The sequence below is a fragment of the Mirounga angustirostris genome, unplaced genomic scaffold (genome assembly GCF_029215605.1).
Source record: "Mirounga angustirostris isolate CCGP_5_RB_7025 unplaced genomic scaffold, mMirAng1.0.hap1 SCAF_1, whole genome shotgun sequence".
Classification (NCBI taxonomy): domain Eukaryota; kingdom Metazoa; phylum Chordata; class Mammalia; order Carnivora; family Phocidae; genus Mirounga; species Mirounga angustirostris.
Genome location: NW_026991709.1, coordinates 141104045 through 141124641, shown reverse-complemented (window position 1 = coordinate 141124641; position 20597 = coordinate 141104045). Strand labels below are relative to the sequence as shown.

Here is a 20597-nt window from a genome sequence, read left to right as displayed (position 1 = left end):
CAAGACGTCACTATGAAGAGATGAGAGGGCAGTGGTTAACTTCATGCAATGTCAGTAGTAAAGCTTAAGGTCAAGTAAAATCCTTAACTCCATTACTTTCAGCAAATGTCACAACCCTCTGTTTCCCTCACTGTTTCTCTCTCTCTCCTAAACAGAAGCAGCCTCCTCCAACCCTTCCCGGCCCCTTCCCGCAAAATAGAAGTTCTCTATTTCCAGGGGTAAAAGATGGAAGGATTCTTAATGATTAATATTCAGGTAACAAAAGCTAACAAATACAATTTTAAAGAGCTACCATTTATGGACTACCTACTATGTGCCTCGCACTGTTGTAATGAGTTTACGTACAGTCCCTCACAACCACTCCGTGAGGAATAATTTTCCCGTCTTCTGTGAGGAACTTGCCTGAGGCCGCACCGCTAGCTAAGCTCTGGCTGATCCAGAAGGTAAGCCCAGGCTGCCCTCTCCACAGCTGTCACTCCTGACCCTCTGCTCCAATGATGCCCATGGGAGGGATAATATGGCAAACTAAGAACAAGTTATTATGATGGCTAAAACTGAGGTGTTAAATGCCTTTAATATATAAAAATTTAAATTCAGTCACAAAGAAGTTTAACAGGTTCATTTATTCATTACACATCTCTTGGGAGCATGAGGGAATAGAATTGGAAGAAAAACAAGTCAGAGAAGAACGCTGACTCTATGATGAAATGCTTAGGGCAGGTCCTGGCCCATAAATAAGGGTGTTTCCTCATCCATAAATGCAGAGATTAATTTAACTTCTCAAGTCTCCTAACTACAGAATTCTAAAATAAGTTAGTAAATTTAAATACATATGTACATTATTTGCTATCAAAACCGAAAACTAATATTTGATTCAGATAATCACTTCTTTTTATATAATTCCCTAAGGAGGCATCAAACCATGCTGACCTATATGTTTCACAGGCTAGAGAAGTACAGAAGGAAATAAGGGATAACCAAAACTAAGACCTCACAACTATCACTTAACAATACTAACGTATTCTGCAATACTATCAATAACGCAGACAATAAAATGTGTGAGGAGATACAACAGAAAGCATTGTAAAGGATACCCTTCTGCATCCTTGGGTGGCTCTTGGGTGGCTCAGGTCATGATCTCAGGATCATGAGACCGAGCCCCACATCAGGCTCCGAGCTCAGCATGGAGTCAGCTTGAGATTCTTTCCTTCTCCCTCTGCCCCTACGCCTGCTCGTGCTCTCTCTCTCTACAAATTAAAGTCTTTGAAAAAAAGAAAGCACTTGCATTCAAAGAACTTTGCAAATTTTTATTTTGATATTCAACTAAATGTCAGTGAACATATTTAAGAATTATTTTAAAATTGATTAACTTCAAAAATCTAAATTTACCTTTGTATCCTTTATTTGATTTATTACAACTTTCCCACAAGTTAAATTATATTAATCCCCAAATCACAAGGTGGACAAATCATCTAATTCAGTAACTTTTCATTAAGAGAGACAAATGTAAGTCCATCTATAATATATTCTACAGATCAACCTGTTCATGAAAAGGAATTTGCTAAGTCATATGAAAAATCCTGTATTTTTGTTTGCTGACCTCATATATTTAATCAGATACAATGCTGACCCATGTAACTTGACAAGACCTTTCATAAATATGTTGCTTAATATTTAACAAACTGAAATCTCAGATTGAGCTAACAATATCAAAGGTTTGATGGGGCAAAGTATAGAATCTATTACGTGTAATGAGTTTAGTAACATACTCTTACCTGCTACATATATTACACACATACACACACAGAGAGAGAAGCACAGTGTGGTGACTACTTACTGAGCAGTCAGACATTCTTTCAATGCAGAATTTTCTTTCCGGCATTTTACTACCATAAGGATTCCAGAGTCCTTGCAACATTTGGTAAAATCTGAAAAAGTTTAGAAAGAAAAAAATGACTTGCAGTTACATCAAAAAAATTTTTTAAAGATTTGAGAAAGAGAGAGCGAGCGAGCACGTGCGTGGGGCTGAGGGGCAGAGGGAGAGGGAGAGAGAGTCCCAAGCAGATTCCGTGCTGAGCACAGAGGCCGACGCAGGGCTCGATCCCATGACCCCGAGATCATGATCTGAACCGAACCCAAGAGTCAGCTGGCTATCAACTGACTGTGCCACCCAGTCACTCCTACTAATTTTTAACAGCTCTAAAATACTCATCCATTTAACATCTATTACCCAGATTATGCTTAGCATATAGTACACGCTCCACAAAAGACATGCACACAAATAAAAGGCAGAACAGGATGAGTGCCATTAACTTTGCAGAAATAAAGGATGAACTCTGAAAGGGGGGAGAGAGGACCTCTGAGGAGGCCTCATGGGGATAGAAGGGATGGGGAGAATAAGGACGATTCCTAAGAGAAGAAGGGTATCCTTTACAAGAAATGAGTGAGAGTAAAAGGGGAGATGTTTCCAGACACGGGCCTCTGGCGTCTAGTCTCTGCAGGTCACCTGAGGGCATCAAGGCACCCGCTTTAAGACAACCCTGCCAAAGGGCCTTCACACCTGATAACAGAGTTCCCATTCCTTTCCCAAGGCAACTCTTTGATGTCCCTGAAAACAGCTTTCTGTCTAATTTCCATTCTGGTAGTTTGCCTTTTAAATTGTACTGATCCCTTGGTATCCTGCCTTCTCAGCACTCCCAACTCTGAGAAACCTGGCACCATAATCCAGTTTGCTTTGGAAAGTCAGACTCGGTCCTGCCTAGCCCACAGGACAGTGTGCTTTGCTGCAGCTACTCTCCTAACTATTCCGTCCTTCCTCTTGTCCACTGGCTACTCTAGTTTCAGCTCTGCCATCTCCAGTCTGCTGTAAGTAACGAACCATTTCCACGTCAGACTTCAATATGATATCATCCTCACACAGAAGCTGTAGGTAAAACAGTGTTTTCTGAGTATCTTTTATAACTCCTTTAATACAAAATTATCAAGATTTCCCTCTTTTCTTGAGCTACTACCCTTCTAGTTACTAAAGAATATAATTTATAATTATCTTTTTTTTTTTTTTTAAAGATTTTATTTATTTATTTGAAACAGAGAGAATGAGAGACAGAGAGCATGAGAGGGAGGAGGGTCAGAGGGAGAAGCAGACTCCCCGCCGAGCAGGGAGCCCGATGCGGGACTTGATCCCGGGACTCCAGGATCATGACCTGAGCCAAAGGCAGTCTCCCAACCAACTGAGCCACCCAGGCGCCCTAATTTATAATTATCTTAAAGCATGCAGATTAATTCAGGGGTCTCCATATTACAAAATATGTAACAAAAATAGTTTTAAACCCAAGCAAACTGGAAATGACTGAGATTTAGTAAATGCATAAACAACCTCAGGAGCAGGGCTTTGCTGGGCCAAGAGCCCCACAGCACAGACATCTGTATCTACCTGAAGCGTCAGAGCATACTCTGAAGGAGAAGTGGTAGAACAGGAACAAGGACAAAAGATGCAGGCAATGACTTTAATTCAAACAGTTTAATGTGTGTGATCACATGAAAGTGGATGACATGCAATAATACTCCACATCAAAGACACACCCAGGACTCGCTTCCTTTAGCTGCTTGTTCTCCAGTCCCGGCAGTCCCACCGCTGCTCTCTGACCCCTGAACCCAGTCAGGTATCTTTTTTGCTTCAATTACAAATATTCTGTTCCACTCTGTGCACATGAGCTAGGCTCATGAGCCAAATCAGACCGAGGGAATTTCCTTTGTGCCCTCTAACTAAGGACTCCCTCCGACTCAAAAAGGCAGAACAGACTTACAATCAGCTCATTATCAGGGGAGATCCTAAGGGGTAGCTACATGGCTATCAAAAAGTCCATTAACTTTCACTCCGAAATGTCATTAGCATTCCTACATGTGAATTTTTCTACTTAAAGCATGGTATTAAGATCTACTTTTCAACAAGCAATGGTTATGATGCTAAGTAAGAATTAAGACCTGGGAACCCGGTTTGTGGGGCACCTGGATGGCTCAGTTGGTTAAGCATCTACCTTCAGCTAAGGTCATGATCTCAGGGTCCTGGGTTAGAGCCCCACACTGGGCTTCCTGCTCAGCAGGGAGTCTGCTTCTCCCTCTCCCTTTGCCTCTCCCCCCAACTTGTGCTCGTGCTTTCTCTCAAATAAATAAATAAAATCTTAAAAAAAAAAAAAAAAAAAGACCTGGCAAATCCTCAAAGGGAATATGTACGTAAAGTTAACCCAGAAGTGACTAAATCTGGCGAAGGGCTTCTTTAAGGGAACTGCCATATTCCATAGTGGTGACGAACCATGGGCTGACTGCTCTGCATCACCCAAACTTTAATCTCACTAGACCTACAGCAGACCAGTCCATGCTCAGATAGTGTCTAGAAGAAAGATCATTAGCATCATGAATTTGCCTAATGAAAATGTGCTAGGTGATCAAAACCCTCCTTTCCTGGAGAGCACAAACACAATGGCTATTATCAAAAGTCTACTTTCCAAGTTTAATAAACCCAATACAATTGATAGATTCACAACAGAATGCTTACACACTGCATTATTTTCAGATCCGTTTTCCCTAATATGAATAAAAATATTCTCAGTAGGGAACTGATGCAAGATAGCATTTACGTGTTCTGACCACAATAAAGGCACAGTCTGTATATTTTCACACTTGTCCAAATCTCTTGGAATAACCGTGACTGGCCTAAAGCCTCAAGCTGTTTGTAAGGTTTTTGTTACTTGTTTAGCTACAAGATTTTAATGAGGATCTTGCTTTCATACCACATTAGCATACATTCATGTAATAATGATGTTGCTAATACTGCCAACTGATTTCTAAAGTGGTATTCTAAGAAATCCATATAAAGTCTTTGTCTTTCAATGTTAAACGTTATAAAGCTTATATGTCTATATATAATTTAATATTAATTACCATTAAAGATTATGAAAACAAAATTTCATGCATTTAAGCATATCTTAAGGAAATACAAATGAATATCAATAAACAGTAAGAACAGAGAGCTTAAAAAGTTATTTCAAAATTTAAAGAAATGTACTTAAAGATAACATTCAAGACTTTTTTTCTCTAAGACGTCAAGAACATGGTACCTATTCTTCTCAAACTATTCCAAAAAATAGAAGAGGAAAGAAAACTTCTAAATTCATTGTACAAGTTCAGTATCACCCTGATACCAAAACCAGATAAAGACACTACAAAAAAGGAAAACTATAGGCCAATGTCTCTGATGAACACAGATGCTTAAATCCTCAACAAAATATAAGAAAACTTATTTCAACAATAGTGGGATTTACTCCAGGGATACAAGAGTGGCTCATTATTCACAAACCAATCAATGTGATACATCACATTAACAAGACAAAGGGATTAAAAACCACTTGATCATCTCAACAGATGCAGAAAAAGCATTTGACAAAATGCAAGAACAAACTAGGTTCAGAGGGAACATACTTCAACAAAATAAAGGTCATATATGAAAAACCCACAGCTAATATCATACTCAATAGTGAAAAACTGAGACCTTTTCCTAAAAATCAGGAACAAGACAAGGATGTCCACTCTCACTGCTTTTATTCAACATAGTACTGGAAGTCCCAGCTGTAGTAATTAGACAAGAAAAAGAAATAAAAGGCATCCAAATTGGAAAGAAAAAATAAAACTGTCACTATTTGCAGATGACATGGTACGATATGTAGAAGACCTTAAATACTCCACTGAAGAACTATTAGAATTGATAAATGAATTCCATAAACTTGCAGGATACAAAACTAATACACAGAAATTGGCTGTGTTTCTATCCAGTGATAATGATGTAACAGAAAGAGAAATTAAAACAATTCCACTTAAAATTGCACCAAAGGGAATAAAATATGTAGGAATAAACTTAACTAAGGAGGTGAAAGACCTATACCCTGAAAACTATAAAACCCTGATGAAAGAAATTGAAGACAACACAAACCAATGGAAAGATATTCCATGCTCATGGATTGGAAGAACAAATATTGTTAAAATGCCCATACTACACAGAGACCTACAGATTCAAAGTAATCCCTACTAAAATACCAATAGCATTTTTCACAGAACTGGAACAAAAAATCCTAAAATTGATTTGGAACCACAAAAGAACCTGAATAGCCAAAGCAATCTTGAGAAAGAAGAACAAAGCTAGATCACAATCCCAGATTTCAAGATATAGTATAAAGCTATAATAATCAAAACAGTACGGTACTGGCACAAAAACAGACACAAAGATCAATTAAACAGAATAGAAAGCAAAGAAATAAACCCACACTTATAGGAGTAATTAATCTGTGACAAAGGAGGCAAGAACATGCAATGGGGAAAAGACAATCTCTTCAACAAATGGTGCTGGGAAAACTTGATAGCTACATGCAAAAGAATGAAACTGGACCACTGTCTTACACCATACACAAAAATAAATTCAAAATGGATCAAAGACCTAAATGTGAGACCTGAAACCATGAAACTATATAAAACTCCTAGAAGAAAACATTAGCAGTAATCTCTGACATCAGCCTTGGGAACATTTTTTTTTTAGATATGTCTCCTGAGGCAAGGGAAACAAAAGCAAAAATAAACTACTGGGACTACATCAAAATAAAAAGCGTTTGCACAGCAAAGGAAACCATCAACAGAATGAAAAGGCAACCTATTGAATGTGAGAAGATATTTGCAAAAATCTGATATTTAAAATAAATTAAAAAGCTTGAGGGGGATACTCAGATTCATTATCTCCATTTGTTAGAACATAAAGGGGAATAACATGTGACTCTGACAAAGAGCATTTAGTATGTAGCACTTGGAACACAGATGACTTCTACTTATGGAAAACCAAAGGGCAATGATACATTAATATTGGGCAGGTTCTAAAATGGTTTTTGGAGATTTTCTGGAGAAGACTGCAAAGTATGAAGACTCTAAGCTCACCTTGTCCCATGATACAACTAGATAACACTCACATCAGTATAAATAACCCAGAAAGTGACCCAAGACTGGCAAAGCAAACCCCGCTTTGAAATGTAGAGAAGAGGGCACCTCAAAGAGAGTAGGAAGGGTGGAGACATGATGGGGAGGGATGGAAGGTGTGTGGAGAGGAAAGAGAAACAGACTCTCACACTGGAGAGCCCACATGGGAAAGACAAATCCCCATAACATTTGGCTTTGAACACCAAAGGGGTCAAATTTCGTGAGCTTACAATCAGCAGAGCTTAACACTGGCAACACTAAGTATCAGTGGACTTAAGTTCTTGGAGAGCTGGGAGGACAAGAGGAAACTGAGTCCCCATCCTTAAAAGAGACAGCACAACAAACAGCCTTCAGAGATGCAGCATGGAAGTAGAAGTTTGAAAAAACGTCTGGGGCACAGAGAAGGAAGAGTTATTTTAGTCATCTCAGAGCTCATCCTGGAGGGACAAGGATCACTGGGGGACTCCTCCAGGGACAAAGGAACTGGCAAGCACCATTTCTCTTCCCTGTCTCCTAGCATATACACACAGCTACCTGCGGGAACCAGCCTGGCACCAACCCTTGCCACCTGACTTGCTAACAGTGTGCCATCCCCTACCTGCAAATGTTGCTAACACTGCACCTCCCACTACAATGAGCTTCTACAGAGCTGCCCGCTCCAATACACTCTTGACCAGAGCCCATCCAAAGCAGAACCACAAGCCTGGCAGTGTGCAAGCAGCCATGACAGGGACCAGCGCCACTCCAAAGTGACTCCTGCCCTGGAGAGAAGGGAAGATAACCACACACACTAGTCCAAATGCAACTCCAGCAGTGTGTGGGGGCAGACAGGAGTCTGACTGCAGGTTATGCCCACCAATGAAAGTTTCTCAAGGGACAACACAGGGAAAGTGCCCTGCAGTTTGGTGCTACTGCCCTCTAGTCTAACTCAACTCAAGCCCAAGGTGGCCCCTGACTGGTCCACTAACACCACAGGAACCAAACACTGCCCACAACAGGCAGAGAGCCACTGTAGACAACTGGACTGAAGGAAGGAGCCAAACCATGACACCAGGGTGAATGCAACACACATAGAAGACACCCCTGAAGTACCAGGTTCTGGTGAACAGGGGACACTGACTGAGGGCACTACAGGACCTCTTCTTCATTAGGCCACTACTTTTAAGAGCTGGAAACGTAGCTGACTTCCCAACACACAAAAACAGACATGGAGTTAGACAAATTGAGGACAGAGGAAAATGTCTCGTATGAATGCACAGAACAAAATCACAGCAAGAGACCTAAGCAAAATGGAGAGAAGTAATATGCCTGATACAGAATTTAAAGCAATAAATCATAGGGCATCTGATGGCTCAGTTCGTTAAATGTCTGCCTTTTGCTCAGGTCATGATCCCAGGGTCCTACTAGGATCAAGCCCCACATCAGGCTCTCTGCTCAGTGGGGAGCCTTCTCCCTCTCCCTCTGCCTGTCACTCCCCCTGCTTGTGCTCTCTACCTGTCAAATAAATAAATAAATAAAAGCCTAAAAAAATAAAGTAATAAATCATAAAGGTAAATCACTGGACAGTGAGACCCTTAACAAAGAGACAGAAAACATAAAAAAGAAAAATTCATAGAAGAAGAACTCAATAAATTAAAAATACACCAGATGGAATAGTGGACTAGAAGAAGCAAAAGAACAAATCAGTGACCTAGAGTACAGAGTAATGGAAAGTAATCAAGCTGAGTAGGTGAGTGACAAAAAAAAAAAAAAAGTATAAAAATAGATCTAGGGAACTCAGGGACACCATCAAGCATAATAACATCCACATTATAGGGATACCAGAAGGGTAAGAGAAGGGAAAGGAGGCAACTATATACTTGAAGATATAATAGCTGAAAACTTCTCAAATCTGGGCAAGGAAACAGAAATCAAGATTGAGGAGGCACAGAATGCCCCAAACAAAATTAACCCAAGGAAGTCCATACCAAGACACAGAATAATTAAAATGGCAAGAAGTAGTGATAATTTTAAAAGCACCAAGAGAAAACAAAAGAGTTACATACAAGGGCAACCTCTTAAGACTATCAGCTGATTTTTCAGCAGAAACTTTACAGGCCAGAAAAAAAAGTGGCATGATATATTCAAAGTGCTGAAAAGAAAAAAAAATCTGCAGCCAAGATTACTCTATCCAGCATGGCTATCAGTCAGAATAGAAGAAGAGATAAAGAGTTTCCCAGACAAACAAAGGCTAAAGGAATTCATCACTAAACCAGCCCTACAAGATATGTTAAAGGGGACTCTCTGAGGGAAAAGGAAAGACCATAAGCAGGAATAAGGAAAGTAGAGAGCACCAAAGCAGTAAAAGTATGTTTATATGTCAAAATCACTCAAGGGACAAAATAAAAGGGTGTAAAATGTGAAATCACATACCTAAACACGGAGGGGAGAGGCATAAAGAATGGATTCAAACTTAAGCGATCATCAAATTAATATAGACTACTATATGCAGAAGATGTTATAAACAAACCCGAAAATCAAAAACCAGTAGTAGATATGCAAAAAATAGAGAGGAATTCAAGTATATCACTAAAGAAAGCCAAATAATCGTGAGAGAAGAGAGCAAGGGAAGAAAGGAACAGAGAACTACAAAAACAACCATGAAAGAAAAATGGCAGTAAGTATCTACCTATCAATAATTACTTTGAATGTAAATGGGCTAAAGCCTCCAAACAAAGAGAGAGGGTGATGGAATGGATAAAAAAAAAAAACAAGACCCATCTATATGCTGCCTACAAGAGACTCATTTCAGACCTAAAGAAACCTGCAGTTGAAAGTGAAGAGACAGAGAAACATTTATCATGCAAACAGATGGGAAAAGAAGCCAGGGTACCAATACTTCCATCAGACAAAACAGACATTAAAACAAACATCGTAACAAGAGACAAAAAGGACACTATAAAATCATAAAGGGGACAATTCAACAAGAAGATATGACAATTTTAACATCAGAGCACAGAAATACATAAAAATACATAAAAAAGGTTAATAACAAACAGAAGGGAAGTAATCAATAGTAAATATAATATAATAGGAGCAAGGGATTTTCATGCCCAACTTGCATCAATGGGCAGATCATCAAAACAGAAAATCAACAAGGAAACAGTGGCTTTGAATGATACATTGGACCAAATGGATTTAACAGATATATTCAGAACATTCCATCCTAAAACATCCTAAAACATCAGAATACACATTGTTTTCAAGTGCACATGGAACATTCTCCAGAATAGATCAAATATTAGGCCACAAAACAAGTCTCAACAAATTCAAAAAGACTGAAGTCATACCATGCATCTTTTCTGACCACAATGTTATGAAACTAGAAACAAACTTCAAGAAAAAAATCTGGAAAAGAGCGTAAATACATGCAGCTTAAATAACATGTTACTAAACAATGAATGGGTCAACCAAGGAATCAAAGAAGAAATAAAAAAAATACATGGAGACAAATGAAAATGACAACAAATGGTTCAAAATCTTTAGGGTGCAGCAAAAGTGGTCCTAAGAGGGAAGTTTATAGTAATACAGTCCTACCTCAAGAAGCAAGAAAAATCTCCAATCAACAACTTAACCCTACACCTCAAGGAACTAGAAAAAGAACAAACAAAACCCCAAACCAGTAGAAGGGAAGATATGATAAAGATTAGAGCACAAACAAATGAAATAGAAACTAAAAAACAAAACAAAACAAAGAACAATAGAACAGATCAATGAAACCAGTAGGTGGTTCTTTGAAAAGATCAATAAAACTGATACCTTTCTCCAGATTCATAGAGAGAGAGAGAGAAAAGACTTAAACAAAATCAGAAATTGAAAGAGGAGAAATAATAACCAACAGCACAGGAATACAAATAACTATGAGAATATTATGAAAAATTATATGCCAACAAACTGGACAACCTAGAAGAAATAGAGAAACTCCTAGAAACATATAAACTACCAAAACTGAACCAGGGAGAAATAGAAAATTTCAACAGATTGATTACCAGCAATGAAATTGAATCAGTAATCAAAAAACTCCCAATAAACAAAAATCCAGGACCATACCGCTTGACAGGTGAATTCTACCAAATATTTAAAGAGTTAATACCTATTCTTCTCAAACTATTCCAAAAAATACAAGAGGAAGGAAAGCTTCCAAATTAATTCTATGAAGCCAGCATTACACTGATACCAAAACCAGATAAAGACATTACAAAAAGAAGGGAACTATAGGCCAATATTGCTGATGAACATAGATGGAAAAATGCTCAACAAAATATTAACAAACTGAATCCAACAATACATTTAAAAAATCACCACAATCAAGTGGGATTTCTTCATGGGATGCAAGGGTGATTCTATATTCCCAAATCAATCAATGTGATACATCATATCAACAGGAGAAAAGATTAAAGCCACATGATCGTCTCAATAGATGCAGAAAAAGCACTTGACAAAGTACAATATCCATTCATGATAAAAACCCTCAACAAAGTAGAGAGAGAACATACATCAATATTATAAAGGCCATCTGTGAAAAATCTACAGCTACTACCTTAATCAATAGTGAAAAACTGAGATCTCCCCTAAGATCTGGAATTCACTCTCACCACTTTTATTCAACACAGTACTAGAAGTCCTATCTGCAGCGATCAAATAAGAAAAAGGAAAAGAAGGCATTCAAATTGGTAAGGAAGAAGTATAACTTTTACTATTTGTAGATGACATGATACTGTATATAGAAAACGCTAAATACTCTACCAAAAATCTACTAGAACTGGTATCTGAATTCACACAGGTCACAGGACACAAAATCAATATACAGAAATCTGTTGCATTTCTATACACTAATAATGAAGCAACAGAAAGAGAAATCAGGAAAACAATCCCATTCACAACTGCACCAAAAATAAGAAAATTCCTAGGAATAAACTTAACCAAGGCAGTCAAAGACTTGTACTCTGAAAACTATAAAACACTGAGATGAAAGAAACTGAAGAAGACAGAAACAAATGGAAAGACCTTCCATGCTCATGGACTGGAAGAACAAATATTGTTACTCAATGCCATCTACAGATTTAATGCAATCCCTATCAAAACACCAACAGCTTTTTTTCACAGAACTACAACGAACAAATCCGAAGATTTGTACGGAACCACAAAAGACCTTGAACAGCCAAAGCAATTTTGGAAAAGAAAAACAAAACTGGAGCAATCACAATGCCAGGTTTCAATTTATACTACAAAGCTGTCATAATCAAAACAGTATGGTACTGGCACAAAAATAAACACATTGACCAATGGGACAGAACAGAAAGTCCAGAAATAAACCCACATTTATATGGTCAATTCATCTTCGACAAAGCAGGAAAGAATATGCAATGGGAAAAAGAGAGTCTCTTTAACAAGTGGTGTTGGGAAAACTGGACAGCAACATGCAAAAGAATGAAACTGTACCACTTTCTCACACCATACACATAAACTCAAAATGGATTAAAGACCTAAATGTGAGACCTGAAACCATAAAAATCCTAGAAGCATTTCTCTGACAGCAGTTGTAGCTACATTTTTCTAGATAGGTCTCCCTGAGGCAAGGGAAATAAAACCAAAAATAAACTCCTGAGACTACATCAAAATAACAAGCTTCTGCATAGGAAAGGGAACAATCAACAAAACTAAAAAACAACTTTCTGAATGGGAGATGATATGTGCAAGTGATATATCCAGTAAGGGTTTAGTATCCAAAATATATAAAGAACTTCTACAACTTAACACCAACAAAACCCAAATAATCCAATTAAAAATGCTGGCTGCACCAGTTTGCAGCCACTGTAGAAAACAGTATCGAAGTTCCTCAGAAAATTAAAAATAGAAAAACCCCATATGATCCATGACTGCACTACTGGGTACTTACCCAAAACCTACATAAACACTAATTCAAAGGCATACCTGCACCCCTGTGTTTGTTGCATTATTTACAATAGCCAAATTATGGAAGCAGCCCAAGTGTCCATGGAGAGATGAATGGATAAAGAAGATATGGGGTACACACACACACACACACACACTCGAGTATTATTCAGCCATGAAAAAGAATGAAATCTTGCCATTTGCAACAACACAGATGGCTCTAGAGTATAATGCTAAGCAAAATAAGTCAGAGAAAGAAAAATACCATACAATTTCACTCATATGTGGTATTTGAGAAACCAAACAAATGAACAAAAGGTAAAATGAGACAAACCAAAAGCAGACTTAACTATAGAGAACCAACAGATGACTATCAGAGGGGAGGTGGGTAGGGGGATGGTTGAAATAGGTGAAGGCATTAAGAGTACACTTCTCGTGACAAGTACAGAGTAACGTAGAGAATTGCTGCATCGCTATACTGTACAACTGACATCAATAGAACACTGTATGTTAGCTATACTGGAATTAAAATTTTAAAAATTATAATTAAAAAATAAAATATGCATAACGCTGTAAAAAATAAGTAAATAAAATGGTTCCTTTTTAAAAAGATTTCATTTATTTATTTATTTATTTTGAGAAAGACTGTGCCAGCAGGGGGTGGGGAGCAGAGGGAGAGGGAGAGAGAGAATCTCAAGCAGACTCCATACTGAGTGCAGAGCCCGACACGGGGCTCGATCCCACCACCCCGAGAATATGACCTGGGCCGAAATCAAGAGTCACATGCTTAACTGACTGAGCCACCTAGGTGCCCCAAAATAGTTCTTAACTCATTTCTCCATTAGAAGAAACTGATTTCAGGTGGCTGTTCTGTTGGTTTGTTTTTCCATTTTCCCAGGTAACTTTGTAATTCCTTTCAAGGTTTTTAGGTGTTAATAATAACAATAAGAACAAAATGATAATGGCAACTAAAATATACTGAGCATTTATTATGTACCAGATACTATACTGAGTACATTAGCTCACTTGAATTTTATAAAAGCACTATCAGAGAAGCACTATTATTATCTTCATTTACCAGATGAGGAAACAGACCTTTAGGTTATGTCATATTTCTAAGACCACAGAGCCTGGCACAGACTAGCCTAGAACCAGGCCTCCTCTAGTTCCGGAAAAATACTTGCGTAACTACTACTGAATCCCACTTACTCCTTCCACAATAAGAACGTAAGAGAAATCTCCACATCTAGCTGTGATTTCCATGGTCCCAGAGTAAACTAAACCCAGGCCAGTTAGCTCACGTGAGGTCGCAGCTGCAAAGCGGTGAGTGTGCAGGGCTGGCTCAGCACACCGCTTTCAGCACCACGGGAAAAAATAAGCTGCAGGCTTGCCGTTCCATTTGATGCTATCGTCTGAAATTAAGTAACACCAGATACCTCACTCTCTGGCCCCACCCTGTTTTCTAGAATTCCTATAAAATATATTTAAATATTTAAAGTAAGGATTTTACACATTAGAAAGTGGCTTCTCCAAATGGTATATAATGAAACGCTAAATTCTGTGTTTCAGATTTTAAGTGCTACCAGCATTTGAAAGGTACACATTAGCACAGTCTAGTGTTGCTGAGGAAAGCACCCACCCAGCCCATCTTTTTTAAAAAGACTGCCTGTAAGAGATGCTTTAAGTCTCCTCAAATCACAGTATCCATGATCATTAATAATAGCAGAGGTGGGGCGCCTGGGTGGCTCAGTCGGTTAAGCGACTACCTTCGGCTCAGGTCATGATCCCAGGGTCCTGGGATCGAGCCCTGCATCGGGCTCCCTGCTCGGCGGGAAGCCTGCTTCTCCCTCTCCCACTCCCCCTGCTTGTGTTCCCTCTCTCACTGTGTCTCTCTCTGTCAAATAAATAAATAAAATCTTAAAAAAAAAAATAATAGCAGAGGTGGAGGATTTAGAAGGTGATAAAGCAGGAGAAATATAAGTGAGTCTGGTTCATGCCGTACATTTTTGTTACATGTTCCTCTCTGCACCCACTGCCTCCAAAGTTCAAAGAGCTGTCCATTAACAGGCACTGATCAAAGCAGCTAACAAAGTGGCACATCTCTGAACATGGAGCCTTCCAGGCCTCCCCACCATCTCCTGGTGGATGCTCCACCCTATCCCTCCCCTCACGAGAAGCATGATCACACAAAAGTAGGATCAATGCTTTTAATAATGCAAGTAATGCAAGCAATAAACTAACCTGCCATACTTTTTCACTCTTACAAGAGGTTTTACAGCCTCTTCTGGGGATGAGTATGAGCCACTAGTGACCATTTACCCCAATTCCCAGAGGGTCCAGGGAAGAACAAGCTGTCTTGTTCCAGACTGCTGGGACTGAAATGGTGAGAGTGGGAAGGACTTCACAGGCCACTTAATCTAAACTCTTACTCGGTTCAAAAGGTCCTTGTTAACCATCTCTCTGTTTAAACACTGTGACAAAAACTCCTTCTCTCCCACGGTAGCCAGTTCCTATCTGTGTGCACATTTTGTGTGTGTGTGTGTGTGTTGGGGGTAGGATTTATAGCCTGGAAAAAAACAGTGTATCTAATGCTGCCTCCTCATCAAATACTACAGGAAATAACATCCCTCTTGTTTCCTTTTCCTGGTTCAGAGGCAGTGGGAATGCTGCTCTCTCCTCCCTAATTGGGTCTGCTTTCTCGATTACTGACAAAACCTGGCCACCCTTCCTCATAATCTTCTCGTTTGTCAAATTTATTTATGTATTTAACACCTTGCTTTGCTCCTAAAATGATCTAAAAGAGCTTGGCATCTCCCTTACGAAACACAGTAAGTTTTGCAAATTCAAACATAGTAGGCAGTTAAAATATGAAAATGACCATGGCTAGGTCTTTCTTAACAAAAACGAAGATATAAATAAATACATAAATATCAAAAATCCTTTGGAGGGAATCACTAAGAGAATGACACATTACTAGCCATTCCTCACTCTACCCTCTCTCAGCTCAAACAAAAAAGATTTTTACCTAAATAAAAAATAGCCTTTGACACCATTAAAAACCGCTTATCAGCCTTCTTTCACTCTAACACCGAAGGAGAAATACTATAGCATGAAATGCTATGCAGCCACTAAAAAAACAAAACAAACAAAAACAAAAAAACAAACAAGGCACACTAACAGGAAATGATCCCTAGGACTCCACTGAAAACCAGGGTGCAGAGCCGTACAGTGGAGCATGTTACCCTTTCCGTGCAGAATAACCCAGGTTTGTGTACGTGTGCATATCTATGTATCTATACAGATGGATGTTTATACAAAAGAAAAACTGGTAATTGGGGTTGCCTCAGAGGAGGAAAACTGGGGCTCTGGGGGGCAAGAAATAAAGAAACACATTTGTACGTGTCTGGGTAGTAGACACATGTGTCAACCTTCCAAAATGTAATTTAAAAAAAAGCAAGCAAGCAAGCAAGCTCTGGGTGGAGGGGAGAGTGGAGTCCGGCTCAGGCTTTGATGAGCGGAGTGAAAAAATACTTTGCGATTTCCTTCTTCAACAAGTGCTTCTCCCTGAAGGCTGCAAGCAAACGACTGGGTGGGGAACCCCTCTATAGCTCACTAAGAACACCCCGTTCACCACACTCTAGGGATATTTCTGCACATATGGCCTCTTTTCATTAAATGCTAATTGTTCTCAAATACAAATTTGGACATTCCTTTTCACAAAATACAGAGCTACATAGATCCTACTATTCCCATTATACCAATGCCAAGTGAAAAGCACTATTCCAAGGTAAAATGACACTATCAAAAGTCACACCACTGGCTTTCTTGTAATTTAACACAGTCACACAACTGCCAAAACAGAAGAAATCTGACAATAACATGTGCTACCTTACTCATAAATAGGTCCAAATTCTCAGTTTTAAAAAGAAAAAAAAAAAAGAATAAAAGACATGCTATGCTAAATTTAATTAGACATTTACTAAGTGTAGTGTCCCTAGTTAACAAGGCAAATCGATCCTTTCAGTTCTGGCTGCAGTTTATTTAAAGACTTTACAATTTTACTACTTAAGAGCAAGTCCTATGGAGGTGTTATCTCACCATTTATATTTTCACAACACTTATGATATTGCTATCACACTCTTAAAATAAATGAAAAGCCCATGCCACATTTCAGACCAATGTAATGCTACAGACCCTATTTTTATTTCTAGAAATAAACATTAAAATAATTCTGTATTGCTCACTTTATTCTTGCAATGCTGAACATTAAAAAAAAAAGTGAAACTAAGATTTTTTTTTTTTTTAAGTCCCAGGTATACTTGAAAAGCAGAAGTTAATCACTTGGCTTTAAAATTAGGCACTAGAAAAACACAACATTATAAAATTCTCACAACAATAGCATTTTGTGACAAAATTATTATGCTTTTAATTTTCTATTAAATTGTGATTAGCTTGCTACTTTAAAGATTAGTTTGTGTATAGAACGAATTTAGTGGTGCATTTAATGAGACAAGAAGTTAGAATGATGAACATGAAAAGATTATTTCACATTGTAGTGTATGAGCTATTTGATAATTCTAACATAGTACAAAAGAAAGCTTCTCTCTAGATTGATCATGGTTCAGTTAACATCACTGAATATCTAATACCTCCAACTCAATTAATTCTCACCTGATTAAGATCAGGCTGATATTCAAACTAAATCATCTCTCCAGTCAAGTAGAAATCAGTATTTCTGATTTTACTTTTAAATTACAATAGAAAATAAAATGCACGCATCTTCAATATGCCAAGAGTAGCTTTTCTATTCTAGTCTACCATGGCATGGATAACACAGTTGATTAAAGAATTATTCTAATTTGAGCACCGATATGTAGCAGAATCTGATTAATTTGAACACAGAGATGGAACAAAGTAATTAAATGTATCTTATACAGGGCAAATAGAAAATTGACATAAAGTAAACTTGACTTCTTTAAAACAAACCTCACTATTTATCAGCTCAAGTAGTTAGGAACATGGGCTTATTAAAGATTGATTACTCTGACAGAAGAGTCTTATTTCAGGCACAGATATTTACAAGATGGGCAGACACAGTTCTTTTTAGATCATACTTTTTCTACCACTGTGACCTCCAAAAAGCATGCATCTAAACCTGAAAACGACCACATATGACTTTTCTAGAAAAAAGACATACTGACTCATTCTTGCTAAGCAGGGTAAAAATCAGCGAATCCTAAAATAAGAAAATACTTACATATTTGTAACTCTTACTACTGAGGAGAACACAAAATAGATTTTCCTCCTCTTTCATTCCTTAATGCCACTTCAAATTTAAGATGGAGAAGAGTAAAGCCAAATTATTTGTTGGATTAACTGAATTGCTTTGCTTGTTAGCAAACTAAATAATTCAGACGAAAAGGACAGAAAATTTTCAAACTTTAAACAATACACCGAAGAAAGCAAAATCACAGCTAAAGGTACTATTAGAATTAAAAATAATAATCCAGTTTGGAGAGTACTTACTGTGTGCCAAACACTGGGCATTATATACATTTACTATATATAATGTATATATCATATGAAAACACTTTTATAAAGTACTTTAAAAATATGAGAATATAATTTAGATAAAATATCTATTTCATATACATTATTCTCAAACCTCACAAAATAGGTTATTACTATGTACTAAATAACTCATACGTGCTTACCTTAGATGTACCTTTTCTGGTGTCTCAGACATATCAATTCATAGAAAAGAATATAAGGAACCAAAAATTATGCAAACTGGCCTGGAAATAAAGATTCCCAAAAACCGTACCCTATGAGAAACAGCCACAGAAGTTAGTTATATATGATAGTTAAGGACATAAAAATTTAGATTTTATGTTAAGATAGGATACTCTCCAAAGACTTGTAGAATCTGATGCTGGGCTGCCTGGACGACTTGCACGCACACATTGCTACTTTAAAGATTAGTTTGTGTATAGAACAAATTTAGTGGTGCATTTAATGAGACAAGAAGTTAGAATGATGAACATGAAAAGATTATTTCACATTGTAGTGTATGAGCTATTTGATAATTCCAACATAGTACAAAAGAAAGCTTCTCTTTTGTTGAAGTTGGGCCACTTGTATGTTATACACAAAAGGACCGTCTTTACTTTCATGAAAGACTCTGTTCTATTTTTGTTGAATCACACAGACATTTCAGTTTGATTTTCTTACTTATGACTGAAGCACATTATTTTTGGAGAAATATTATATATGCGTGTGTATGTATATATATATATTGTGTGTATATATATTTTACAATATCTATATATATATACACACATATATATAAAATAAATACTCCAAATATAGAAAGTAACAGTGCAAGCAGACTGTAATGAACCAGGGCAAATGCTGCCCCCGCCGCCGCCCCGCGCCGTTTAAAAGTACAGCAGTTACTTCATTCCACATAACTTGTTTGCCTTGCAGGAATGGGAAACACATCATTTCCGGATCTGAGGATTTACATTTTTTTTAAGCTGGAATTTTTGTTTTAGGTAAAATCTCACAATTTTAAATAGTCTAGCTAACTTTGTTTTCTAAGACACTGCACAGAGGAAAAACAAAATATGTCTACATAATGGGTCTTGGTTGGAAAGCTGATGGTCTGTGTCACTGACCTGAAAGGCTTTCTTGAACACTTCACCTCTAGAATAACTATGCACATGTGGTTATCCGTTCAAAAACTACTATCGCTCACTTGACAACTACTGAAGCAGAAGTCTCATAATTATTCTACGTAACATCGTAGCCACAGAAGCCAAGTAAACAGAGACTCCCCAGTCTTTCCATGATCCCGTGCGACCATCTCTGTCATGACGGATGTGGTGTGTTTACTTCCTTTCAAGAACCAACAACAGGGAATCAAAATGGGCCCTTAACTGAAAGTTTACAGGTCCTTTGGGTTAAACATCTCTGTATGCTCCAAGAAGCACTTGAGGTAAGAATAATGTTTCCTTTGAGTGGATGCTACTTTAAAAAATAAAGGGATTTCTTTTCCTCCTCTGTTAAATTACCAGACACTTGGTAACCTACCAAATCGTCTGTCTGCTGCCCTCAAGAAGCGTCTAATGGAGCAGCAATGACACCCTTAAAATGTTAAACAATACAAAATAAAACTGCAATTATGGAAAAATGACAAATATCAATGACAGTAAAAGACCGACTGCCCAAAGAGGGCATGTGCAATGACTGATAATACCAGTCCACAGGGGAAAGGGCACATCTTAGGCTACTAGAAAGCGGCACAACATTTAAAGGACTACCTACCCCCATTTGCAAACATGGATGGAAGAATTCCAAGAAATGTAAAACAGCAATCTTTATCTTTCCCCCCCTACTAGTCTATTAAACAATCTGTGAGTACAAAGGATAAAATGAAGAATTCTTTAAAGTATATCTAATAATTTTACATTCTCATATCCAATATAATAGCAGTTAGTTATACTCATGCATAAAGCATTATGGCAAAATCTAACAAGTCAACAACATAGGGGTTGGTCTTCAGCTACTTAAAAGACGCTGCTAAATAAGAATTTTACTTTTGTTCTATATTTCACTAGTAACTTTCATTAAGATAATAAAAATAAAAT

The 20597-nt window shown here is 37.8% G+C and overlaps 1 protein-coding gene across 1 annotated transcript in view; it reads right to left on the bottom strand.

Annotated features, from left to right (window-relative positions):
- The window catches only part of CMC1 (C-X9-C motif containing 1), a 93264-nt gene that overhangs the window by 1537 nt on the left and 71130 nt on the right, over nt 1-20597 (bottom strand). Inside the window, exon 3 of the mRNA XM_045903917.3 lies at nt 1838-1928. Coding sequence (XP_045759873.1) covers nt 1838-1928 — 91 coding nt within the window. The remainder of the gene's footprint in view (nt 1-1837; nt 1929-20597) is intronic.